Below are 27402 nucleotides of genomic sequence, written 5' to 3'. Positions count from 1 at the left end.
ATTGTTAAATTTTGAGTATTATAACCGAAGATATTCACTTGCCAATAATAAATAAATTAATCTGCTTCTTACAGGAATTCCTGGACTAAAAATTCCAATTTCTTGACTTCTAGTGAACGGATTTTAGTAATTTTTTCAATAGAGACTAAAATGCTCTTCAGAATAGCCGATAAATCATTAATTGTTAAATTTTGACTACTATAATCCAAGATGTTCACTTGCCAATAATAGATAAATTAATTTGTTTCTTACAGGCACTCCTGGCCTAAAAATTGGAATTTCTTGACTTCTAGTGAACGGATTTTAGTAATTTTTTCAATAGAAACTAAAATAGTCTTCAGAGTAGTTCAAACATCAACTACTATTAAATTTTGACTACTATAACCCAAGATATTCACTTGCCAATAAGAGATAAATTAATTTGTTTCTTACAGGCACTCCTAGACTAATAATTCTAATTCCTTCACTTCTACTAAATGGATTTTAGTAATTTTTTCAATAAAAACCAAAATAACCTTAGAAGTTCATAAATAAATTATTATTGTTTCGTTCTATTTGGATAGAGTGAAGTTTTATATACAGGGTGAAGTAAGAAAAGATGGTTTCTGAAAAACGAAAAGGCATCTGCTACAGGATAAAAAGTGAGGAAGGATTTAAATGCGTACAATTTTTGTTTCAGGTTTATAAAGATAAGATTCTATATTTTTCTAGGCATTAATTGTATTATAAAAATTGGAATATACCTACGCAATTTCCTAATTTTTTGGAGTCTTCTACACATTTGTAGTAATTTTTGTGCACATTTTTGTTTTTATGTATTTGATGTCTTGCATGAATGGGAAATAATTTTTCATTATTTATGCACTTGAACGAATTTTTCATTTTATTCCAGATGGTTCACGTAATTTTTCCAGGTTGTTGAAGTAAATTTCTGTGTCATCCAGGCCAGGCATTTGACGTCATTTTTATGTTTTCCAGGTATTTTTTTGCCATATTGTTAATTGTTCAAAGTGCATATTTTTCACTGAGAAATCTTGTGCAAAAAGCCAAATTTCGAAATTTTAAGTTAGTCCCTGGCTTGTGCTCTCACATTGTAATTTCGTGCATGGTCCATGTAAAATCTCATAATTTCTTGCAAAAAATACAAACTTGTTGCATTCGTTTTATTTCTGTTCTTAGATTGTAAAATCATGTAAGTCATAAGCTCAAAGAATTAAATTGGCTTAATATTAAGGAGAGAGGCAAGCTTAATTTTGGCTGCTTTCTTGATAACACTGTCCCAATTTAAATTGAATTTAAAAACAACAATTGACTGATGATAACCTTCTACCCCCAACAATTACACCCAAAATACAACACATTATACAAAGCGTAAATTTTATACTTTTAGACTTTATTTTTAGAAAAAATGTTAATGCTTACCAACAAACGTTTTTTATCCCTTCATCGGCCGCGTCTCTCTTTTTCTTATACGACGTTTTGAACGCCACCAAATCGTCCTCAGTAATCGAGTCCATCGGGGTCTTCGATTCAATTTCGTTCATGCGTTTGGTGTATTGTTTGAAGCAAACCTCGTTCTTTTGTTCGATCCTTTGCATACAAGGCGCGTGTTTTAAAAACTCTAAAAAAAAGTCAAAAATTATTATGTTAAAATTTATCCTTTAGTGTGGTAAATATACAAGTTATATATGTAGATACAGAAAAAATTAAAACATTCGAAGTTATTTATAAATATTTTCGGGTATCGCTTTGATTTATTGTTAACCGCGGCACTCCTATTGAAATTTCATCACTTTTAAGCACGATAATATTAATTTATTTCATGTAATGCCGGGCATATTCCCAATAGGGCACGTATTTTTTAATTACATTTTATAAATACATACATACGTCGGATCCTATTTAATTTAATTTCATTAATTTATAATATTCGTTTTTGATGATTTCAACCGTTCATTTTCCAGGCAAATGAATTTTCAAAACGGAAACATATTTTATTAAATTCACCGAAAATTACGTGGAACTTACCGTCTTGATAGGTGCCATTTCTGCATAAATTGGTGACCATTTCCCCGGTTCCGTGGAAGAGTTTCTTGAAGTGTTTTCTGTCCTGTAACGTCATACAGAACCTGGTGTATCTGTGGATACAGTTCAGGGCGTCCCTTAAATCCCTGCAAGAGAAAATTCACAAATTATAATGATTTAATTTAACAATAAAGCATAGAGACGAAACAGTTAACACAATTAAATAAATATAGCTACACAGTTTTTTGTTTCTATAACGAAGCATCCTCATTGGTTTATTGTTTTTTTGGTAAAAAGTTCATCTTTTCATAAGAGCTCAAAAGTCCAGGTTTCAACCTTAATTTACAGCACAGTTATTTCAGTAATTTATCTTAATCACTTTTGTTTTTCGTAAAAGCTCTTGTACTAATTTTACAGTGGACCATTTGTGTATTGCTCACGATCGAGTTCCTATTTATGTCATCTATTTATTTTGGTTTATTGTTTAACTGATATTTGCATTTTGGAAAAAAAAACGCTGAAATAGGTGTTTTTATGAGGAGAAGTTACGTGGCAATTTTCAGATCTTAAACATTCTTATTTTCAGATATATGGGCTCTTGTCAATAAGAGGCAAATTAATTTGTTTCTTACAGGCACTCCTGGACTAAAAATTCCAATTTCTTCACTTCTACTAAATGGATTTTAGTAATTTTTTCAATAAAGACTAAAATAATCCTCAGAGTAGTCAATAAATGATTAATTGTTAAATTTTAACCACTAGAACCCAAGATAATCACTTGCCAATAATAGACAAATTAATATGCTTCTTACAGGCACTTCTGGACTAAAAATTCCAATTTCTTGACTTCTAGTGAATTGAATTTTGTAATTTTCCCAATAAGAACTAAAATAGTCTTCATAGTAGTTCATAAATTTATTGTTGCTAAATGTTGACTACTATAAGCCAAGATATTTACTTGCCAATAATAGACAGATTAATTTGTTTCTTTCATGCACTCCTGGACTAAAAATTTGAATTTCTTGACTTCTAGTAATTGGAATTAAGTAATTTTTTCAATAGAAACTAAAATAGTCTTGAGAGTAGTTCATACATCAACTATTGTTAAATTTTGACTACTATAACCCAAGATATTCACTTTCCAATAAGAGACAAATCAATTTTTTTTTAAAGGCACTCCTGGACTAAAAATTCCAATTTTTTCACTTATACTAAATGGATTTTGGTAATTTTTTCAATAAAGACTAAAATAATCTTCAGAGTAGTCAATAAATCATTAATTGTTAAATTTCGACTACTAGAACCCAAGATATTCACTTGCCAATAAGAGACAAATTAATTTGTTTCTTACAGGCACTTCTGGACTAAAAATTCCAATTTTTTTCTCTTTTACTAGATGGATTTTAGTAATTTTTTTAAATAAAGACTAAAATAGTCTTCAGAGTAGTCAATAAATCATTAAATGTTAAATTTCGACTACTAAAACCCAAGATATTTACTTGCCAATAATAGACAAATTAATTTGTTTCTTACAGGCACTCCTGGACTAAAAATTTGAATTTCTTGACTTCTGGTTAATGGATTTAAGTAATTTTTCCAATAGAAACTAAAATAGTCTTCAGAGTAGTTCAAACATTAACTATTGTTAAATTTAGACTACTATAACCCAAGATATTCACTTGCCAATAATAGACAAATTAATTTGTTTCTTACAGGCACTCCTGGAATAAAAATTCCAATTTCTTGACTTCTAGTGAATGGAATTTAGTAATTTTTCCAATAGAAACTAAAATAGTCTTCAGAGTAGTTCATACATCAACTATTGTTAAATTTTGACTACTACAACCCAAGATATTCACTTGCCTATAAGAGACAAATTCAAATTTTTTTTTACAGGCACTCCTGGACTAAAAATTCCAATTTCTTCACTTCTACTAAATGGATTTTAGGAATTTTTTCAATAAAGACTAAAATAATCTTCAGAGTGGTCAATAAAACATTAATTCTTAAATTTATACTACTAGAACCCAAGATATTCACTTGCCAATAATAGACAAATTAATTTGTTTCTTACAGGCACTCCTGGACTAAAAATTTGAATTTCTTGACTTCTAGTGAATAGAATTAAGTAATTTTTTCAATAGAAACTAAAATAGTCTTCAGAGTAGTTCATACATCAACTATTGTTCAATTTTGAGCACTACAATCCAAGATATTCACTTGCCAATAATAGACAAATTAATTTGTTTCTTACAGGCACTCCTGGACTAAAAATTGCAATTTTACTCTCTTTGTTCTTGAAATTTCATTTTTTTTTTCTTAAATTTTTTGAAAAATCGCTGAAATAGAATTCCAATGGTTTTATGGAAAAAATCTATGTTTTAACATCAGATCTCTAACCTTCTTAATTCTAGAGATATGAGCATTTTCTCTTTGAAATTTTAACTTTTTTTCTTGCATTTTTCAAATTCTAAGACTGTTATTTCAATTTTTTTAATGTCTGGAAAAAAATCCGAAATAGGTGTCCAATTATTTGTATGAGTAGAATATAGGTTCCAATTTTCAGATGTCTAACTTTCTTATTTACGGAGATATAAGCTCCTTGTCTTTGAATTCTTTTTTTACATACATTTTTCAACTTCCAAGGCTGATATTTCATTCATTTTAAAGGCTGAAATAGGTGTCTTATAATTTTTTTAGAAACTCTCTGTAACTTTCTTTCTTTTCTTTGAGTTGTTTTAGGGTTTATCACCATAATGAAGAGATTTGTCCAATTAAATAAACACAAACATTTAATTTTTTAGGACGGTTAGACGAACAAAGCTTCTCTATTGAAACGAGACAAAATCCCAGCCATTGACAGACACCCCAGGGAAAAACCACTATAGGAATGTTCTTTAAGTTGTTTTTGAATTTTATAAATAATATATAGGTGTATTTTTAAGCGTTTCATTATACGTAATTTAGGAGTCTTTTACTTCTCAGGCATTTTACAGGTTTTCGAAGTATTTTTTTCTGTTTTTCTTATTTCCTCTGGATTGTTGAATTACCTTTTTTGAATTCTTGGGCATTTTAAGTCGTTATTTATTTATTCCAATTATTTCAAGTCATCATAACTGTCAGGCAAATGAAATCATGATTTATTTCTTACAATGATTTAATGTCATTTCTTACCTATACCAGGCCTTTAAAGCCAATTTCCAGCCTATTCCAGGCATTTGAAGTAATTGCTTTGTCTTTCTAAATATTGGAATAATTTTTCAATTTATTCCAGTCATTTCAATTATTGTCTTCAAGGCAAATGAAAATATGGTTTATTTGTTTCGGGACATTGACGTCATTTCTTACATATTCCACGCCTGTTTAGGCATTTTAAATATTTGCTTATTGTATTTCCAGTATTTATTAGTTTTTTTATATTTTCATATAAAAAATGAACGCTAAACGGTGCTGAAATGACTAAAATGTTCAAATCGTTTTCTGGATTAATAATTCAAAAACTGCTCATACTATTTTGCCAAAATTTGATGCATTGGCATAACTTTATGGGGCAAAAGAACCCTGTAATATTATAATTAGAAGACATCGGCGCAGAACCTGGATTTTTTAATAATTGTTTGTTTAGGATTTATATGTACTTTAATGGAACAACTAATTAGACTCACTAATAGTTTTTTCAAGTAATTTGTATAATAGAAATACGAAACTCAGGCCTGATGATGCCCTGCTTAGACAGGGCGAAACACGTGTAGCCAATAAAACAAATTTGCATATGAGACCGTGACTTTGTTTTTTGTTTGTTTGTTTACGTGAGGATTTTATAGATTGAAATGAGTGAAATAATGCATCAACTGGCTCAAAATTGAAAAAAATCTGTGGCTTATCTCTATTAAAAAAAAAAGACATAAATGCCTGGAAAAGCGTTTCACGACTTAACTACAAGCAATTACTGCCTGAAAAAACAAGAAACAATTCTTTAATTACCTGAAATTGATTAAAATTCATCGATCAACTGCTTAAAACAAAAAAAAATTAAATAACACTTACTTAAGATTTTACTATTGAGTAGGACTTATTACCGTATGTAAAAATTCTACTAGTATGTACTATAAATTTGCTTATAAAGCACTTTTGAATTAAATATTATCCAGGATCATCAAACATCTTGTAATATAACCAATATCGTTCCTCCAGGATACTAAAGATATTTTTAAAGAAAACAACTCATTTACCACCACAATTCAATATATAAAATCCAAATACTTGTATGTTTTGGACCTTTATAGGTCCTTACCAAAGATCCCATACAAGTCTTTTTATATTAGTACTTACCAAGACTAATAAAACATAAAAATGATATGCAAGAGAAACCGCTCATATTCCCGGCACGTTTTAACCCATAAACCAACACGGTCTAGACTCATAAACCCCGTATTCTATATATATATATATATACTATTCAATTGATAAATGTCCCGGAATCGAAACAGTATTTTGATGGACGTATCGAAATTGTAGCTGCAAATTTATTCGGAAAAATAGTCGGGAAAAAGCATCCGTTACTCGGTGGCAAAATGGCACTTTATTTCATTTTTCCGTTCGTCGTCTAGGAAAATAAAAGGAGCCGCTCGTTATCGATGCACTTTCGAGTTTATCTATCGTTAAATGTTGTGACGGTTTTTACGAATTTTATGTTATTAATAACTGTGGGTGTGAGGGCTTTTTTTTTAACCTTTACCCATGTATAGAATATACCATCCGTAGAATAATAATCCATTCTATTAGGTCAAAAATAATGCATCCTTCGCCTCCGAATTAAATATTTTTTCCAGGCATTCCATTAGGTCTTCATAGTTCCGAATATTTAGATCCTAAAATCAATATGAAACATTATGGAGCTTCCAGTTCCTCTTTTCCCAATCCTTATTCTTTCAAAACATTTCAAAAGTCCTGGAAAACTTGGAAATACTATTCGGCCAAGAAAATTCTTGATCTTAGATTCAAGTATAAAATTATTCCAGATAGTTGATAAACATATTGTTGTTTTCTTCCAGGCAGTTCTTCCACAAATATGTCTTAAGAAGTTAGCCAAGAAAATTCCTGATTGTGTAGCGTCGACGCGGGTCCTCTCAAGAAACAAGACTGTCAACTCTTCGACATTATCAAAAAGAGAAAAACAGTTTACTTCGGTCATATTATGCATAATATATGTATTTTTAATATAAATTCAACTTCCTACAATGAATTATCCAACGAAAGATCGAAAAGGAGTTGGGAGAAAGACGATGTGAAGACAATAGACAGGTTTATATAAAATCCACTGATCCATTAATGGATTGCAGATCAAGAAGTGATCTGCAGTGATTGAGTGTCACATCAAAGTATTTGACTCCCTAGTGAATAGTGTTGAATAGCATGATCTATTGGGGTTAAAGAGTATTACTATAGATGTAAAATTACCGGTAATTTAAAAATCGATAATATTACCGGTAATATTACGGTAATATTGGTAATTTATTAAAAAAAACAGCTTTTTAACTAATACTAGTTTTTTTTATTCAAAACTGTAAAAACATTAGGAAACATAAAAAAACGAGTCAGAATGAACTGCGTAATAGAGTGGATAATGGTAAATCATCCTCATCATCCCCAACCTCTTCATCTGATTCTTCTTTCTCCTTGGATTCAGTCAAGTCTATAATTTCAAAACCGAGATCTTCTTTTTCAATTTCTTCCTCAGAATATTCAGTAGCTTTTTCTCTTCTTGAATGATCTTCGTTTAGTAAATTATAATTATGGCCAATATAGGTTAGTTTTCCGGCTCTTTCCACGGTAAGCCTGTTTCTTCTTTGCCGATGAACAAATCCATAAGTACTAAACGTTCTTTCGGTTGCGGCTGTTGACGATGGTAAATTTAAAATGTCTACAGCCAATCTACTTATTTTAGAACTGGAGCAAATTTCTGCCCACCAAACATGCCCAGACATAGATTTTTCGCTGGAAATAACGAATTCCTTAGCAAAAAGATTACCACCTCCAATTTTATGCAAGTGCTTCCATAATAAGATCTACTTCTGAAGAATATTTTGGATGACGCCTTGTAGTTTCATAGATGATTTCAGCTTCAGTTAAATTGTTGCCACGTTGGTTTGGTTCTAATAGGTAAGCAGCAAGATGAACGGATTTTAAACATTTATTTCCTCGTTTTTCAAGAATTGAACATATTTTCTGAGATTCCAACATAGTAACGGATAAATTTGATACTTTGTCACGTAATATAGATCTTATTTCAAAAAAGCAGATAAACACTTTTGAGATTGTTGGCCCGTTAGCTTCAAAAAACGTTATCCACTTAGAGATTGGCTGGAACAAGTCATAAGTTGCTTCTATTTGTAATCAAAATTCATTTTGAAGAAGAAGAAGTGTTACTGTATTTGTTGAAAGAACATCAGAAATATCTGGGTTATCATCAACTGCTAAAAGGCTTTTTAAACAAGAAACAAAGGAACCCCATCTTGTTTTCACCGGCAATTTTAAAGAGATGTATCGCCCCGTTTTGTTTAACTGGATTTTTTCAAACCTTGCAAGTAAAATCTGCGAATTTTTCAATTCTGATACAATAGAAATTATGTTCTTTTTAAAATTGGCAAAATGGTCTAACTTCAAGAAGTCTTAAACCAGAAGGTTTAGACCGTGACAAATACAACCATAATTTAGTTATGTATTTGTACTCCGTTGTCAGTGACAATAGCCAAAAAATTTGAAGCTTCCAATTCTTCCAATACTTTTTCAATTTCCGAGGCCAAAAATGTTGCTAAATGTCTGTTATCTTCGGTATGGATTGATTTATAAAATAACGGAAGAGGTGTATTAATAACAAAATTGGATATAGAGTCATTTCTATAGAGTGAAAAAAAAACCCAATATTACCAGTCTTGCAGTAATATTACCAAAATTACCGGTAATGTTACCTCGGTAATATTACCCTTTACATCGCTAAGTATTACACACACATATATCTATCCAGAACCATATTCCATAATATTCTATTCATATATTATACGAAATATTATACAGGGTGATTTAAAATTGAATGCAAAGATTTCAAGGGCGTATTTACCAGGCATTTGAACCTATTTTTCATATATCTAAGACTGTTATAGCCATTTTCCATTTTAATATCAAGTAATTTCCTTATCTGATATCAAGCTGTTGTTTGTGTGTGCAATTTTGTATTAAACTTTCCATATTTTTCAGTGACTTTCAGTGTGTTCCTGTTATTTAAACAGGACATTTTTAAGTCGTTTTAAGTTTCTTTAAGGTATTTAAAGTCATTTTTTCAGGTGTGTTTTTGGGCTGTTGAATCCAGTATATAATTTTTATTTTGTTTCTAGATTATAAGAAACCAATTTTCTTTTTAACTAATTATATCTATATTACATATTGCTAAGTTTATCTGAAAGACTAATCCTGACAAATATAACAATCCTTATAATAGTAAAGGAAGGCAACTTTTCGTTTATGGATTGTTGTAGTGTAATAAATAAACAAATAATTGTGCTTACAGTAGTAAAATCATTTCTAAAAAATATTGTATTTAATTTAAGCTATTATAGTTTATAGTTTCTTTATAATAATAGAAATTTAATATAGTACAGTGATAAACAGTGTCAAATATTAATAGGATTTCATACTATTTAACAATTTGTACTAAAAACGCCTTGTACGTTTTCGCCACGCCCTTATTCCAATTTTTTGAGGTAATTTATTGTCTTTCACTCCAGGCATTTTAATTTAATGCAATATTTTTATTTTAATTTATTTTAGGCATTTGAGAAATTTCTTGATGTTTTCGAAGCACTACAAGAGAAATTAGCATTCGGCGTTTTTTGGGTCGTTTTTCATATTATTTTATGCAATTTTTAATATTTTTGATTATTTATATATTCGAGGTAACTTTTTATTTTCTAGGGATTTAAAATACTTTTTTTCCAGGTCTTTTGACTTTTTCAGAGTCATTTTTTATTTTATTTCCATTTTTTGAGGTAATTTTTTATTTTTGACTCCCAGTCATTGGCAATAATTTTTCTTAATGTTTTGAGGCATTTGAAGCAACTTTTTATTTTATTTTAGACATTTGAAATATTTTTTTATATCTTGCGAGGATTTTTAAATAATTTTTTATGTTTTCCACGCACTGAAGATTATTTTTTATTTCTAATATCTTTCTCTTATCTCTTTCTTTTATTAAAGATAATTTTCCATTTTCCAAGTATGTCAAATAATTTTTTCCAGACCCTCTGAGTCATTTTCTATCCTGTTTTATAAATCAATCAATGAATCAATCATCGTTATAAACCTACACAAAAAAAACAACATACCTATACACAAATATAATTTAAAATAATATAAATCACACAAAATCAAGGATTTCAAATTCACATTCCTGAACTGGTAATTACAAGTAAAACCAGATTTCTAGTAAAGTAAAACCAGAATTCCAGAAGTTCTATTCGACGTTTTTTCAAGTAATTGTTCATTTTATTCCAATCATTTGATTTCAATTATTAATATCTTCCAGATTCTGTAGTCAATTTCAAATTAGTCCATTTATTTGTATTGTTTTTTTTTTATTCCCAGAGTAATTTTTTTCAGACCTTTATTCCAATTATTGGCGATGATTTCTTGGTTTTCACTTCCAAGCATTGGAACTGTTTTTTTTACGTTTTAAGGCATTAGGAGTAATTTTTTTTTTAATTCAAGGCATTGGGGGTATTTTTTATATTTTCCAGGGATTTTTAAATAATTTTTTGAATTCAAGAAAAAATTATATAGAAGATTGATAGTAATGTTAAGTTAGATTTTAGCTATTATTATAGATGTGTCAGGTGTTTTGTGTATGTTATGGTCTGACGATGCTCTAGTCGAGCGAAACATGTAACCTTTGTAATTTTATTAAATGTATTTGTGATGCTGTAGAATTCGTGTTTTTACCTTTTAATAAAGTGTATGACCAGCATCTTTGGGATAATGGATGAATTTTTCGAGTTATTATAGATAAGCCAAGAAGAAAACAAATTTAATAAATGATAAATAGAGGTAACGTAAAAAACTCAAAATTTAAAAAATACAATAAAATATATTTACGACATAACCTGGTGTAAAATCGACTTTCGTTCGTTTACTTTTTGTGCATTTAATATATAATAAACCCAGTTATTTGCTTATTAATGAAAAACTAAGCTAACTACTTTTAAATACCTCACAATTCACGCTGTTTCTCAATCAAATGATAAAATAACATTTACTTAATCACCGGTTTCTTTTGCAGCACTGACTGCAACTCTGGCCACTCATAAGGCCTTATTTAGTACAATTTTAATATAAAATTGAGAGGCAATCAACCAGTACAACATTAGAATAAAATATTGTACTATTTAAAAAATTTATAATTTTCAGCTACACCGTCGAACTCTTCTTTTTTTTATCAAATTTGTCACTTTCAAATGAAAACACTCATCCTGTCTGTATTTCTAAATCGAAATAAAACGGGACTCCCTGTATATCGTTATTTTTTTTTTGTACAACAATCGAGCTGCGAGTGGTGCACGCTATTTTGCCGGCATAACATAAATTTGAAAGTTGCCATTGTGAAGGAGAGCGTGCTTTCCTCCTCCTCCTGCTCCTCCTCGCTTATATATATATACGGAAAAACGATAAGGGTTGAGGAGCGAGAGGGAAAACATTCCTATATAATATCCGCAACATGTATAAGCATTATTTCCTCTTGCCACGCTAATATTTCACCGAAAATATCCAATAAACTTTCTGTATCTGGTCTTACATAAATTTCCCCAGGATAAATTCCGATCCATTAACGACGAGGCACATCATATGGGTTCTCTCGACGTGACGCCTACCCCAAAATTCAAAAAACTATTTTTCTTGGTATGGAAGGCATAAATAAAAATAAAAAATCATTTAATAAGCTTGAAACGTGTAGGGAATGGCTTTAAAGGATATCCCTTAAAATATTTGGCTGTTCTGGGAACATATATTTTAAGTAAAGTCTGTATTGTTGTGACGAATCCATAATGAGTTAGTTATTTTATTGGGTACTACGTCATTTATAGCAAAAATCAATTTAGAAATTACTATCTCACACGCTCAAACATTGAAATTAAATGTCTGAATTTTAGATAGTGTTACAAATATGTTTCTTAAGTACGGTTAGGTTAAAATGTATTTATAACACTATATACACTACCTCAAAATAAGCAAGTCTGTGCCATAAACCCCTGTCCGAAAATAATTAGATTTTGAGATACAGGGTGATAACATTTCAAGAAAGAATCTTATTTTTAACATTAACAATGGCGAAAATTAACTTTTTGGCACCGAATTCCACATACAAAGGACCTAATTTTTTTTTCCTTACAATAAATACCGTAAATATTATCAAACGGATGAAACTAAAAATTTTAATTATAGCGAGAAATAAATTTTGAACAATGGAAAGATGGATAGAAAAAACAGTGGCATACCATTTTTTTTTAAAGAGTTCACTAGGTTCTAGCCGTCGTGGACACTAAAATTAAATAGAGAAAAAATAAAAAATCCAAGTCTCAGTTTCAAAACAGTGTTTAGTAGTTACGTAGGTCTCTTTGAGATAATGGACGAGTTCTTTTAACTAAAATTAAATTATGAATTAAAAAATATTACTAGATGCATAGAAACTAATTTTATCGTAAAAAATAAAATTTTCTCTTAAAATTTTTTCACCCGGTATCTGAAAATTTAATGATTTTCTGATAGGGGTTTATTGCGTAAATTTACTCATTTTAAAACCCTCTACAACCCCACTAAATATGAAACACCCTGTTTAAAACTAAATAATAATACGCCCCTGTCCGATTTAAACTCGACTGTTTTGTCCCCGAAACCGTTCCGAGAAAAACGATTTAATGGTCGGCCAGTTAAGTGGTGCGCGTCCAGTTTCCATCGTGCCGTGAAAACGGAAAATCGGGAGAGAAATTTCCCGATTCCACCACGTACGAGAAACAGTAAAACCATGCACCTGGTTTCTGTGTAAAAACATTTTCGCTTTCTACCTTTAATTGTTATGCTTAAAGTAGGTACATTTCTGTGAACAGTTATTTTATTAACGTTTTATATTATGTAATTCATCATTGAAGTGTTTATTGTTTGTCATGTTTCCAGTTTCAATACAATCCAACGTTATTTATTTTATAATTAATAGCATACAGAAAACGCACAAAGCCGGAGTGATAAGTTTGTTATTTGCAACAGTTAGGAAAAAAACTCCACGCAAAAAGAAAAAAAACTTTGTTTGTATATCCTCTGTAAACCATTTAACCAGATGGCTCCCTCACTTTTCGCTATATAATCCCTATAGTGTATTTCAGTTTTTTAATCGAGTTTAACGCCCATTAATTGCTTCTTTTGATTTGATTATAAAGAGAAAATCTTACGATTGAGACCGGAAGTCTTAGCGGATGTAGCCGGAAATAAGTTAAACTTGTACTTACGGGCAAATCTTCTCTAAATCAGCTTTCGTGGAGACCAGGGTCAAACCGGAATCGAGCACCGAAAGAGGCTTAGCGCAGCGCATTAGTTCGTCCGCCGCACATTGGGTATGGCCCGCCCTCACTTTGGTAGTTATCACTGGAAAATAAAGAGAGCATTAGAAAAATCCGTTATATTTTAAGAAAACATCGGTATTATATTAAAATTATACTAAAAAGGTCTTATGCGTAGCCACGAAAATCACTAAGCATCACTAAGAAATTCCTATAAAGTGTCTCAATTTAAATGGAAAAATTGTGTTAATTCGAGGAATTGCGTAGTGCCTCTGGCCACTTTATATTAACAGTTTAGTACAGTTTTTGGATGCACAGCTGTGTTCCAAATAATAATAAATTTCCAAACTTGGTATCAATATGTTCATTGTTTTCAAAAGCATCGATAATGCAGTATTATGACACTCCCTAGTAATCTGTTGAACAAATTGGCAAGGACGATTGTGTTATTTATTTCAAAAAAAGAGGGAAATTAATATCGTAAATTTTTGTGTTTTTATAATGTGATGGCGTGTCCGGCTTAGAAACATTCATAACCCACACTACAGTAGATCTTGTGCTTTGCAGTTTCACATTACCGAATTACCGAAATTTTTCCGGTCAAATAAGCTGCAGTAATATATTAGTAAAACCTCATAATCATATTTTTAATTTCAGTGAACAGGGTGTCCCATTTTGGGTACTTTTGTTATTTTTAGATAGAGGGCATTTTTGAAAATTTTGCATTTTGGGACTCCCATCGTATCTCCGTTATTTTTAAAGAGTTTGTAAAAGTAAAAACTCATTCTTATAGATTTTTTTCCGTAGAATTCAGTGCTGTAGATATATATTTTTTTTGATTAATAGTTTTTGAGTTATTATCCAAATTTATGTTTTTTTAAACGGAACACCCTATATATTTATAGTCCATAATATTGGCCTTTTTTTACCTTTTTAAAAATATATAACAGTTTGGACTTTTTTATTTTCAAAAATACGCAAATAAATGACTAAATTTAAATGATCAAATTCATAATTTAATGGAAGGCCATGGCTATTTATAACAAGAAATAAAAAAATTACAAATAAATAAATAAATAGTGAAGAAATACTCCATACTTGCAGTGGAGTCATTTTACCTTAAATAAATAAATGTCAACTATCTTCGGGTTTTGATTGACATTTCTCTGTTTTTGATTGAGTTTATGCTCCAAAACCCATTTATTTTCGTTATTTGTGAATTTTGCCAAAAAAATTGCAGCATTTGAAAATTATGAAAAATATGGTACGCTTGTATGTTTTATCAAAGCAATAAAAATGCTGAAGATACTTCGGAACTATATTCCCATAGCTAAGTTAGAAGCATTCCCATAGGTAAGTTAAGTAAGTTAGAATCCAGAGAGAAGGCAACCGTTTTTTGGTATATTTGCTCGTTTAAAGGACAATTTACTTGAGCACGGATCTTTTGTTCAGCCGCGTCCTAAAGCATACAATAAAGAAAATAGGGAAGAAAAACAAATAGATGTTTTAGGTTATATAGAAGGATCTGCTCGAGCTCATGCAGAAAAATCGAAAAAGAAATTGGAGTGTCAAAAACTGACGCACAAAGGATTTAAAAAAAATATTAGTAGAGTATTATCCATACAAATGTAACATAGTTCAACATTTACATCCTGGCGATGCCTATAGTGCCTTTGGACTGTTTTATTTTGGGAAAACAAATAGTATACTGAATTTTTGAAGGGAATCTTACAGCACGTAGGTACCCAGACATACTTGAGGAAGTTATTCCAGAACTTCTTGAAAATATGCCTCTAGCCCGATATAACACTGTCTACCTACAATAAGATGGTGCCCCAAGATGGATAGGTACCAACGGATCTGTTAGATGGCCTCCACGGTCTCCCGATCTCTCGATTTTAGATTTTTTTCATGGGGGTATATACAAGATCAAGTGTATAGAAGACAATGCGATAATCTAATAGAACTTCAAGACGCAATTCATTTAGCATTTCAAAATCTGAGAAGGAGACAAATTATTATTCTGAATGCTATTTTTCAAATGGTTACAAAAATGTGCCAATTTTGTATCAGAGAAGTGGTGGTCATTTTGAACATCTCGTTATATAATTGTTTTCTTATAGTGTTTATTAAATTTATATATTTATTTTTTATGTTCTTTTATTACAAAAAAAAAGAATGATGCAATTCCCCATTCGTCGTTATTAATTTGTAACTTTTTATTTGTAAATTATTGTTATTCATGGTCTACTATTAAATTATGCATTTAATTTAGAAAATTGTTGCGTTATTTGCGTATTTTATAAAGTCGAAAATAAGTCCATACTGTTATATATTTTTGAAAAGGTAACGAAAAAATCTATAAGAATGTTTTTACTTTTACAAAAGCTTAAAGAATAACGGAGATATCCCGCAAAAGTAGGACAAATAGGACACCCTGTACACTCTTTGGTATATCCAGAAATTTGACGTTTAAGCAAAGTAATACTATTATTTAAAAAAGGTGCCAGGAATGATGCAACAAATTATCATCTAGTTAAGATTCTCAAGATAATCTCTTGTTTTTGAATTGGCGTTATTTAATCGACTGTAAGGAGTCAACATGGATTTTTACCTAAGAAGTCTACAGTAACCAATCTAATAGGGTTTTATCAGTTTTTTTCGCAATACCCGAAATGAAAAGAAAAAACTAGATGTTTGTAGAAGTTGTTTCTAAATGTAGAAACAAGTAAAACCAGAAGAGAATTGATCATAGTCAACGGATTGTTATAGAAATGAGCGACAATTATTTGTCAGACGAAGGGCATCACTCTGTTGGAGTGGGTGATGTTACACTGATGTTCGATTTTTATGTGAATGACATATGGTATTCCAACAACACATTTAATGAACTTTGGCGATGACACATCCTGGCTCGTCATTGGCAGTACCGTATTTGAACCCCTTTAATATCTAGGGATCAGGTTCGAGGTAGCACACAGGAAAACTTTTTTAGGCTTAATACACTCTTAGTCTTAACAACAAATTTTTAGGCTTAATACATCTAGCCTTTGGTGGAATAAAGTTTGCTCATTATATAAGATGTACTATCTGACTGAGATATGGTAGTATTGTCAAACAACGAGACATAATATTTATTTAAACTGATTTTATAAAGGTTATTATTAGACATATAAGAGGACCCAATAAACAGAAATTATTAAATTTAATATTAAGTGTGTTAAATATTAATAGTACAAAATTCTATTAATAAAAATGAGATTAGAAAAAAAAAGTTTTTTAGTCATATATCTTTTATTACTTCAGATAAATTTTTATGAAATTTGATACACGGCTTTGGGGTAACAATCGGCACTTTTTCATCTTAATGATGTTTCTTTCTCCGTGACATCCGTACGTGTTTTTTAATTGAATTGAATATTTTTAACTTAAAATGGTACGCCATTGCTTTTTCTAAAAACAAATAATTTTATTTTTCAAATCCCTATTCTGTTTGGGGCAAATTTGATTCTTTCACTCAAGGTTTTTAAGTAACAAAATTAAACTTATCTGCTACAAGTTCTATGTTAGTATACATGGATATATTACTGAAAATGAGATGCATCGTATTTATGATACTGAGATAGTAACTCATAATTCACTGTCACAAACGGATATGTTGGAATCTTAATTTGTAAGAAAGAGAAAATTCAAGATTAAGTACTCTTAGGAACAAAATGTAAAGACATCTTACAAAAGACTCATCATGGATCAGAGATTAAAGAAACCGCCATGAAGTGTCTTTGTTTCATCTTCGGGAGAAGATTAAAACAGATTTGATGCGATACCACTGCTAAGTTAATCCAATGTAGAGTTATAATTATTACTAAATATTGAAATAATTTTATTTGTAAATAAAGCTGCAAGAAGCATGGTTCTGCAGGCAATTAAAAATTATTTTGTTTTTTCTTCCAGTCAGTTGAAACCTTAATTTAAGCAATTGAGGTCAAGTTTTATTTTATTCCAGGCATTTGAAGTTATTTGTTAGGTGTTGAAAGCAAAGAATCTTATTGTTAAATTGTAAAGCGTAAATAGATTCTGACGGGTATCTGAAATGATTCTGAATAGGTAATCTTGTTTGTTTATTGAACTAGGTCTAAAGAGTTTGAGTTCGTCTGATCCCTCTCTGAAGTGAATGAAGTGAATTAAGCCAAAATTAGCTGAAAGGAACAAATTAGGAAATTCAGAGTTCGTTCTCGAAAAACGACTGATTAATCAATGGATTCCGATTTTAAGAATTGATCAATTGATGGATTTCTGGAACTTCACCAACAGTTCTTAAAAACCAAGGCACTTGGAAAGGTCAACCTAGGAACCAAGGTTGAGATTAGTAGATTAGGTGTGAAAGTGTTAAATTATCTTATTTTTCTCTTAACCAAACAAATAATTTCTTGGCAGAATATCCAAATTTTTCGAAGGAAATTCTAACTGGAGCTGATATTATTCGTGGATATAAATGAGATCCTGAGAGGCAATCTAGGAAACTCAATTCATTCTCGCAAAACGACTGATCAGTGAATGAATCTTATCTAGATTTCTAGAGCCTCCCCCAGAGTTATAAAAGGCCAAAAAATTTAAAAATGCTAAAGAAAATAAAGAATTCATTCAATTCAAAATGATTTTTTTTCAATTGAAATACAAAAATATTTCTAAGTCTCTGTAAGGTTTAAAAAAAGAAACTTAATAATCGCATTGCTCTATTAAACATCTATGCCGAGAAAAAGTAAATTTAAAATTAAACCAAATCCTCAAATCCTTAACAAGACACTGACACTGTTGAAAGTAATTGGATTCTTCTTACGACTAAAGGATATTACTCTTCATTTATTGGAATTCAAAATAAATGTATTTTTATTACATCACAGCAAACAGCCATTAACTTACAATAGGCAGGTGGCTTTATGACTTTCATTTTTATATCATCTGCAAAAATCAGAAATGAGACACACCCACCCTGGGAAACACCCGATGTAACCACAACTTTTAAAATGACGATTTTTTTTAATTTTTAATGGCTTGTGTTCGACCCTTAAAGGTGTTATTTTGGTGAGCTCATCCTTTTCTTTAATACTGCTTTATGTATTACTGCGGGTTTAAATTAACAAACAACTCAGTCATTTACATCACCAACTCAGGGTATTACATAGTTTATAAATATTACATAATGTTATATAGGTATTAAATCGTATTATATCTCTATCATTTATTTTCAGTTATAAAGTGTCTCAATTTGAATGCAAAAATTATGATAATTGGTGGAATTGCCTGGTGGTGCGAGGCCTCTGGATACGCACAAAGAGGTTTCAGGGCAATGTATTGAATAGTACAAACTTCTTTTACCATTTTGCACTTTAAAATGAGGGTTACTTCTGAAAATTGTACTAAAATCACCTTACACTCCTCCTATAGTCCAGGGAATAGAACTCTTTGGAGTACAAAGTTCGACAATTGAAGAGGTAGTCTGTTTTTTTTTTGTTTGCGTTTATCTCGAATACTATTGACTTTATGAAAAAAATACAAGAGACCTTTTTTATAGAAAATTAAATTTTCTATCAATTTGGTTATGTCATATTTTACTCTATATTGAATAGTTTTTAAGATATTAAGCGTCAAAGTTACATGTAGTCACTTTTTTGCTTATAACTCCTAAACTAGCCATTCAAAAGTAGTGGACCCCGCTAATGATTAAATCCTGAATTAAAAAAGCAATACTCTAATGATCTATAAAAAAACCAGACTACCTTAGCAAGAAACATGTGTCTACTCCCTGAACTACTAAGCGATATTCAATAACCAGTCGATTAACCCTAGAAGCCACAATAATCAACCTCGCAGGTAGTTAACCGTGTGAGATTCCGAATACATGATCGCGTGACCGATCTCCTCCTCCTCCTCACCCTTTTCACCCCCCCTGATGTGAAAACATGTGCTCCCATATCACGGCTAATTCGAAACGTACATCCCGATAATTTCTCACGGCAATATCCGGGAATCGGTGAATCAATTTATGTGTCAATTCACCGGTTCCATTGTCTATGAGTGTGTCGTTCTCGCACGCCCGCTAATGTTGTTATCAACGAGTTTCGGTTTCAGTGTTCCCTTGCCATTGTTGTAATCCCCTAGGCCCCTAACACGATTCCTTGTTTAACGAATTAAATAGAAAATGAATCGGAGTGGTTATCATTTGTAGATGCTCATATATAAGATTAGGAGCATAATTATTGATTCAAAAAATAATAATTGCATTCAAAGATTTTAAAGTCTATTTTATTTATTTTCAATAAATAAAACCCATCCCAAAACAAACCCTTTTCACATAAATAAAAATACCCCAAACAGTAGGACCCCGTGATAAGAATGAAATGGACTTGAGTTTCCTCTCGGCCATTTAGCCCTCACTATATGTTTATATACGTATATCGGGGTTTGCGAATAAGAAATCTCTCCGAATTTATTTTTAAGGGCAAACACGCCATCGTAAATATAGGGTCGCTCCTATTCGGGAATACACATATTGTTTGCCTACGTTTTATACCGAATCTACATTATTCGGATCCGTAAGATTGGAAGAGGAAAACGAGAACTATTAAATCGGTTATTTACATGAGGTTTAGAAACCTTCTATAAGCAGTTTTGGTGTCACTGTTCAACGTCAAACAATAATCGAGCACCTTTGAATTAAAATAATAAACATTTCTGTAGAGGAAGAAACAGAACATCAAGAGTTCTTGATTAAATTCCGTCCTGTTCTTTTTTCCAGAAGCTAAAGCTTTAACATTGCTTATCAATTAATAATGCGTTGTTTGAGGTAGCTTTAGGAACTTTCAGTTTGTTAAAAACATAATTTCCCCAGTTTCGAAAGTTAATTATTAACTGGAGGGGCTTAGAATAGACGTATTAAGTTACTAATATGCTTTAAGCTTTCGGTGTTTTTAGTATGTTCGAGGCTACCCTACTGGTAAGTGATGAGCAATTTTTTTAAAGCATTAGTATACTTGGAGTCAATTCTTGATTTATAGAGGATGTTGCAATTGTGAATGTCAAGTAGTGGAGTTTTAAGTCATTTTTTGACATGATAATTCATTTGAGACCCAGGAATGATTGACGATCGTAATGAATTGATGCTTTACGTCTGTGTTTGATTTATTTACGTAAGAAAAGTAATATTTCCAGATGATTCAACGCATATCAGAGACGTGAAATGCGGTAGAAACCCAAATAATCGACTTTTGACCCACTTTTTCGCATGAAAACCCTTCTGAGACTCAGAAATCATTGACGATCACAATGAATTGATGCTTTACGTCTGTGTTTGATTTATTTACGTACGAAAAGTGACATTTCAAGATGATTCAAGACATATTAGAGACGTGAAATGCGGTAGAAACCCCAATAATCGACTTTTGACCGACTTTTTGGCATGAAAACCCATCTGAGACCCAGGAATCATTGACGATCACAATGAATTGATGCTTTACGTCTGTGTTTCATTTATTTACGTGAGTAAAGTAACATTTCAAGTTGATTCAAGGCATATTAGAGACGTGAAATGCGGTAGAAACCAAAATAATCGACTTTTGACCCACTTTTTGGCATGAAAACCCATCTGAAACCCAGGATTCATTGACGATCACAATGAATTGATGCTTTACGTCTGTGTTTCATTTATTTACGTGAGTAAAGTAACATTTCAAGTTGATTCAAGGCATATTAGAGACGTGAAATGCGGTAGAAACCAAAATAATCGACTTTTGACCCACTTTTTGGCATGAAAACCCATCTGACACCCAGGAATCATTGACGATCACAATGAATTGATGCTTTACGTCTGTGTTTGATTCATTTACGTGAGTAAAGTAATATTTCAAGTTGATTTAAGGCATATTAGAGACGTGAAATGCGATAGAAACCAAAATAATCGACTTTTGACCCACTTTTTGGAATGAAAATCCATCTGAGACCCAGGATTCATCGACGATCACAATAAATTGATGCTTTACGTCTGTGTTATATTTATTTACGTGAGTAAAGTAACATTTCAAGTTGATTCAAGGCATATTAGAGACGTGAAATGCGGTAGAAATCAAAATATTCGACTTTTGACCCACTTTTTGGCATGAAAACCCATCTGAGACCCAGGATTCATTGACGATCACAATGAATTGATGCTTTACGTCTGTATTTGATTCATTTACGTAAGTAAAGTAACATTTCAAGATGATTCAAGGCATATTAGAGACGTGAAATGCGGTAGAAACCAAAATAATCGACTTTCGACCCACTTTTTGGCATGAAAACCCATCTGAGACCCAGGATTCATTGACGATCACAATGAATTGATGCTTTACGTCTGTGTTTCATTTATTTACGTGAGTAAAGTAATATTTCAAGTTGATTCAAGGCATATTAGAGACGTGAAATGCGATAGAAACCCAAATAATCGACTTTTGACCCACTTTTTGGCATGAAAACCCTTCTGAGACTCAGGAATCATTGACGATCACAATAAATTGATGCTTTACGTCTGTGTTTCATTTATTTACGTGAGTAAAGTAACATTTCAAGTTGATTCAAGGCATATTAGAGACGTGAAATGCGGTAGAAACCAAAATAATCGACTTTTGACCCACTTTTTGGCATGAAAACCCATCTGACACCCAGGAATCATTGACGATCACAATGAATTGATGCTTTACGTCTGTGTTTGATTCATTTACGTGAGTAAAGTAATATTTCAAGTTGATTTAAGGCATATTAGAGACGTGAAATGCGATAGAAACCAAAATAATCGACTTTTGACCCACTTTTTGGAATGAAAATCCATCTGAGACCCAGGATTCATCGACGATCACAATAAATTGATGCTTTACGTCTGTGTTATATTTATTTACGTGAGTAAAGTAACATTTCAAGTTGATTCAAGGCATATTAGAGACGTGAAATGCGGTAGAAATCAAAATATTCGACTTTTGACCCACTTTTTGGCATGAAAACCCATCTGAGACCCAGGATTCATTGACGATCACAATGAATTGATGCTTTACGTCTGTATTTGATTCATTTACGTAAGTAAAGTAACATTTCAAGATGATTCAAGGCATATTAGAGACGTGAAATGCGGTAGAAACCAAAATAATCGACTTTCGACCCACTTTTTGGCATGAAAACCCATCTGAGACCCAGGATTCATTGACGATCACAATGAATTGATGCTTTACGTCTGTGTTTCATTTATTTACGTGAGTAAAGTAATATTTCAAGTTGATTCAAGGCATATTAGAGACGTGAAATGCGATAGAAACCCAAATAATCGACTTTTGACCCACTTTTTGGCATGAAAACCCTTCTGAGACTCAGGAATCATTGACGATCACAATAAATTGATGCTTTACGTCTGTGTTTCATTTATTTACGTGAGTAAAGTAACATTTCAAGTTGATTCAAGGCATATTAGAGACGTGAAATGCGGTAGAAACCAAAATAATCGACTTTTGACCCACTTTTTGGCATGAAAACCCATCTGACACCCAGGAATCATTGACGATCACAATGAATTGATGCTTTACGTCTGTGTTTCATTTATTTACGTGAGTAAAGTAACATTTCAAGTTGATTCAAGGCATATTAGAGACGTGAAATGCCGTAGAAACCAAAATAATCGACTTTTGACCCACTTTTTGGCATGAAAACCCATCTGAGACCCAGGATTCATTGACGATCACAATGAATTGATGCTTTACGTCTGTGTTTGATTCATTTACGTAAGTAAAGTAATATTTCAAGTTGATTCAAGGCATATTAGAGACGTGAAATGCGATAGAAACCAAAATAATCGACTTTTGACCCACTTTTTGGAATGAAAATCCATCTGAGACCCAGGATTCATCGACGATCACAATAAATTGATGCTTTACGTCTGTGTTTCATTTATTTACGTGAGTAAAGTAACATTTCAAGTTGATTCAAGGCATATTAGAGACGTGAAATGCGGTAGAAACCAAAATATTCGACTTTTGACCCACTTTTTGGCATGAAAACCCATCTGAGACCCAGGATTCATTGACGATCACAATGAATTGATGCTTTACGTCTGTATTTGATTCATTTACGTAAGTAAAGTAACATTTCAAGATGATTCAAGGCATATTAGAGACGTGAAATGCGGTAGAAACCCAAATAATCGACTTTTGACCCAGTTTTTGGCATGAAAACCCATCTGAGACCCAGGAATCATTGACGATTGCAATGAATTGATGCTTTACGTCTGTGTTTGATTCATTTACGTAAGTAAAGTAACATTTCAAGTTGATTCAAGGCATATTAGAGACGTGAAATGCGGTAGAAACCAAAATATTCGACTTTTGACCCACTTTTTGGCATGAAAACCCATCTGAGACCCAGGATTCATTGACGATCACAATGAATTGATGAGAAATGAAATAAACCTAAAAATTGAAATGAACCTATCTCAGACCTAAAAATCTTCAATGATCTTAATAAAATATTATCTTTGCCCTGTAAACACCCAAAATACGAAAGGAAAATTCTATTTGAAAATATTTAAGAGCTATTTCCAACAACACAATTAATTCTTTAAATATTTTTTCTGAAGCCAATAAGACCAATAAGATTAAAATTTCATTTAACATAAAATCCCGATCGAAACACGACCATAACGAAGGGAATCTTCTTATAATTGTTAAGACCATTTCGTGATTAAATCAAGGGAAAAAGAACCGAACAAAAGGGATCGTCCTAAACCGTTTTGATTAATAAAAATGCAGCCGAGGCAGCAGCCCCGAAAGTGCGGGCGAATGATGGAATCGTTGAAATCCCCCCCGGAAAATTTATTTTCCCTTAACTAAATAACGAGATTCTGGGGTTGATATATCTTAAAGGAAGTTGCCTAATTAAAACAAATATTTGCCAGAGTCGGACTATATGGGGGATTCCCAGATTATCAAAGACAATGCAGACGAAAAGCTTTTAAGGAGGGAAATATTTGAAAATTCTCTTGTCCCATCAATGTGAATATTATATAGCACGTTGCTAATGATGTAACTTTTGATTAACCCAAAAACTCTCCCAATTGTTCGGTTAAAGTGGCCCCCTCGTAAAAAATGATTGCTTTATCAGCCCTCGGTGTCCTTATCGCGGCACACAAGGAGAAAAGCCATACGAAGTGAAATTTAAAACAAAATTCCTCGATTCTATTACCCGTCCGGGTAATGAAATGTGAAGGGGGAGCTAACATAATTACTAAGAACGGGGTATTTCGCCTTGTAAATTCGAATTGATGTGTGTCGGGAGAAAGGGACATTTTCGGAATTTTAAGACGCCGTCCGGGAGTCTTACTTAAGTGGCGGGTGCATCGTTTTCTTTTTTTTTGTATGGCACCTTTTCGTTTGGGCCCGTTTGCTCAAATTAGGTTCGGGACGTCTTTATTATCTTAGTTTTTTTTTTGTTAGTCTAGCCCTCCGTTCGAATGGAAATGGAATTTATATTTGAAATGCTTAAGAAAGTGGTTAAACGTTATACATGCTGTCTAAAATATGCGAATAATTTTTCAAAATGGCATCTGGTCAATTTTTTAAGTTATGGACAGTGTGTCGAATAATTAGAAAAAAATTAATATTTTCAAAAAAAATTTTTTTTCTCAAAGTCTTGTACGAATTTGGAAAAATGCGGAAATAGGGGTCTCATCAAATTGTCCAGAGAATATGTGTACAAATTTTCAAAATTTTATCTGTTCAATTTTTGAAGTTATGAACATTGTGTCAAATATTAAGAAAAAAAAATCAATATTTTCAAAAAATATTTTTTTTCTAAAAATCTTGTACGAATTTTAACAAAAGCTGAAATAGGTGTCTCACCAAATTGTCCAGAGAATATGCGTACAAATTTTCAAAATTGCATCTGTTCAATTTTTGAAGTTATGATCATTGTGTCGAATATTAAGAAAAAAAAATCAATATTTTCAAAAAATATTTTTTTTCTTAGAATCTTGTACGAATTTAAAAAAAAGCTGAAATAGGTGTCTCATCAAATTGTCCAGAGAATATGTGTACAAATTTTCAAAATTGCATCTGTTCAATTTTGGAAGTTATGAACATTGTGTCAAATATTAAGAAAAAAAAATCAATATGTTCAAAAAAAAATTTTTTTCTAAAAATCCTGTACGAATTTTAAAAAAAGCTGAAATAGATGTCTCACCAAATTGTTCAAAGAAGATGTGTACAAATTTTCAAAATTGTATCTGTTTAATTTTTGAAGTTATGAACATTGTGTCAAATATTAAGAAAAAAAATCAATATTTTCAAAAAATATTTTTTTTTTAAAAATCCTGTAGAATTTTAAAAAAAGCTGAAATAGGTGTCTCACCAAATTGTTCAGAGAATATGTGTACAAATTTTCAAAATTGTATCTGTTCAATTTTTGAAGTTATGAACATTGTGTCAAATATTAAGAAAAAAAATCAATTAAAAAAAAAAAAATTTTTTCTGAAAATCTTGTAAGAATTTTAAAAAAAGCTAAAATAGGTGTCTCACCAAATGATCCAGAGAATATGTGTGCAAATTTTCAAAATTGCATCTGTTCAATTTGTGAAGTTATGAACATTGTGTCAAATATTAAGAAAAAAAAATTAATATTTTCAAAAAATATTTTTTTTCTAAAAATCTTGTACGAATTTTAAAAAAAGCTGAAATAGGTGTCTCACCAAATTGTCTAGAGAATATGTATACAAATTTTCAAAATTGCATCTGTTCAATTTTTGAAGTTATGATCATTGTGTCGAATTTTAAGAAAAAAAAAATCAATATTTTCAAAAAATATTTTTTTTTTGAAAATCTTGTAAGAATTTTAAAAAAAGCTGAAATAGGTGTCTCACCAAATTGTCCAGAGAATATGTGTACAAATTTTCAAAATTGCAACTGTTCAATTTTTGAAGTTATGAACATTGTGTCAAATATTAAGAAAAAAAAATCAATATTTTCAAAAAAAATATTTTTTTTTCTAAAAATCTTGTACGAATTTTAAAAAAAGCTGAAATAGGTGTCTCACCAAATTGTCCAGAGAATATGTGTACAAATTTTCAAAATTTTATCTGTTCAATTCTTGAAGTTATGAACATTGTGTCAAATATTAAGAAAAAAAATCAATATTTTCAAAAAATATTTTTTTTCTAAAAATCTTGTACGAATTTTAAAAAAAGCTGAAACAGGTGTTTCACCAAATTGTCCAGAGAATTTGTGTACAAATTTTCAAAATTGCATCTATTCAATTTTTGAAGTTATGAACATTGTGTCAAATATTAAGAAAAAAAAATCAATATTTTCAAAAAAAATATTTTTTTTCTGAAAATCTTGTACGAATTTAAAAAAAAACTGAAATAGGTGTCTCACCAAATTGTCGAGAGAATATGTGTACAAATTTTTAAAATTGCATCTTTTCAATTTTTGAAGTTATGATCATTGTGTCGAATTTTAAGAAAAAAAAATCAATATTTTCAAAAAAAATTTTTTTTTCTGAAAATCTTGTACGAATTTTAAAAAAAGCTGAAATAGGTCTCTCACCAAATTGTTCATAGAATATGTGTACAAATTTTCAAAATTGTATCTGTTCAATTTTTGAAGTTATGAACATTGTGTCAAATATTAAGAAAAAAAATCAATATTTTCAAAAAATATTTTTTTTCTAAAAATCCTGTACGAATTTTAAAAAAAGCTGAAATAGGTGT

At 31.0% G+C, this 27402-nt stretch overlaps 1 protein-coding gene and 1 pseudogene across 1 annotated transcript in view; both read right to left on the bottom strand.

Annotated features, from left to right (window-relative positions):
* LOC126737034 (uncharacterized) overlaps positions 1-27402 on the bottom strand; it is a 99254-nt gene that overhangs the window by 9549 nt on the left and 62303 nt on the right. The window contains exons 2-4 of the mRNA XM_050441721.1: positions 13575-13710; positions 2029-2171; positions 1423-1621 (exon numbers count right to left, since the gene is read on the bottom strand). Of these exons, the coding sequence (XP_050297678.1) occupies positions 1423-1621; positions 2029-2171; positions 13575-13710 (478 nt within the window). The remainder of the gene's footprint in view (positions 1-1422; positions 1622-2028; positions 2172-13574; positions 13711-27402) is intronic.
* Positions 7532-9016, bottom strand: LOC126737035 (uncharacterized; annotated as a pseudogene).

This window comes from Anthonomus grandis, chromosome 6 (assembly GCF_022605725.1).
Source record: "Anthonomus grandis grandis chromosome 6, icAntGran1.3, whole genome shotgun sequence".
Classification (NCBI taxonomy): Eukaryota; Metazoa; Arthropoda; class Insecta; order Coleoptera; family Curculionidae; genus Anthonomus; species Anthonomus grandis.
The sequence above is the reverse complement of the archived record's forward strand: the minus strand, read 5'-3'. Positions and strand labels throughout refer to the sequence as shown.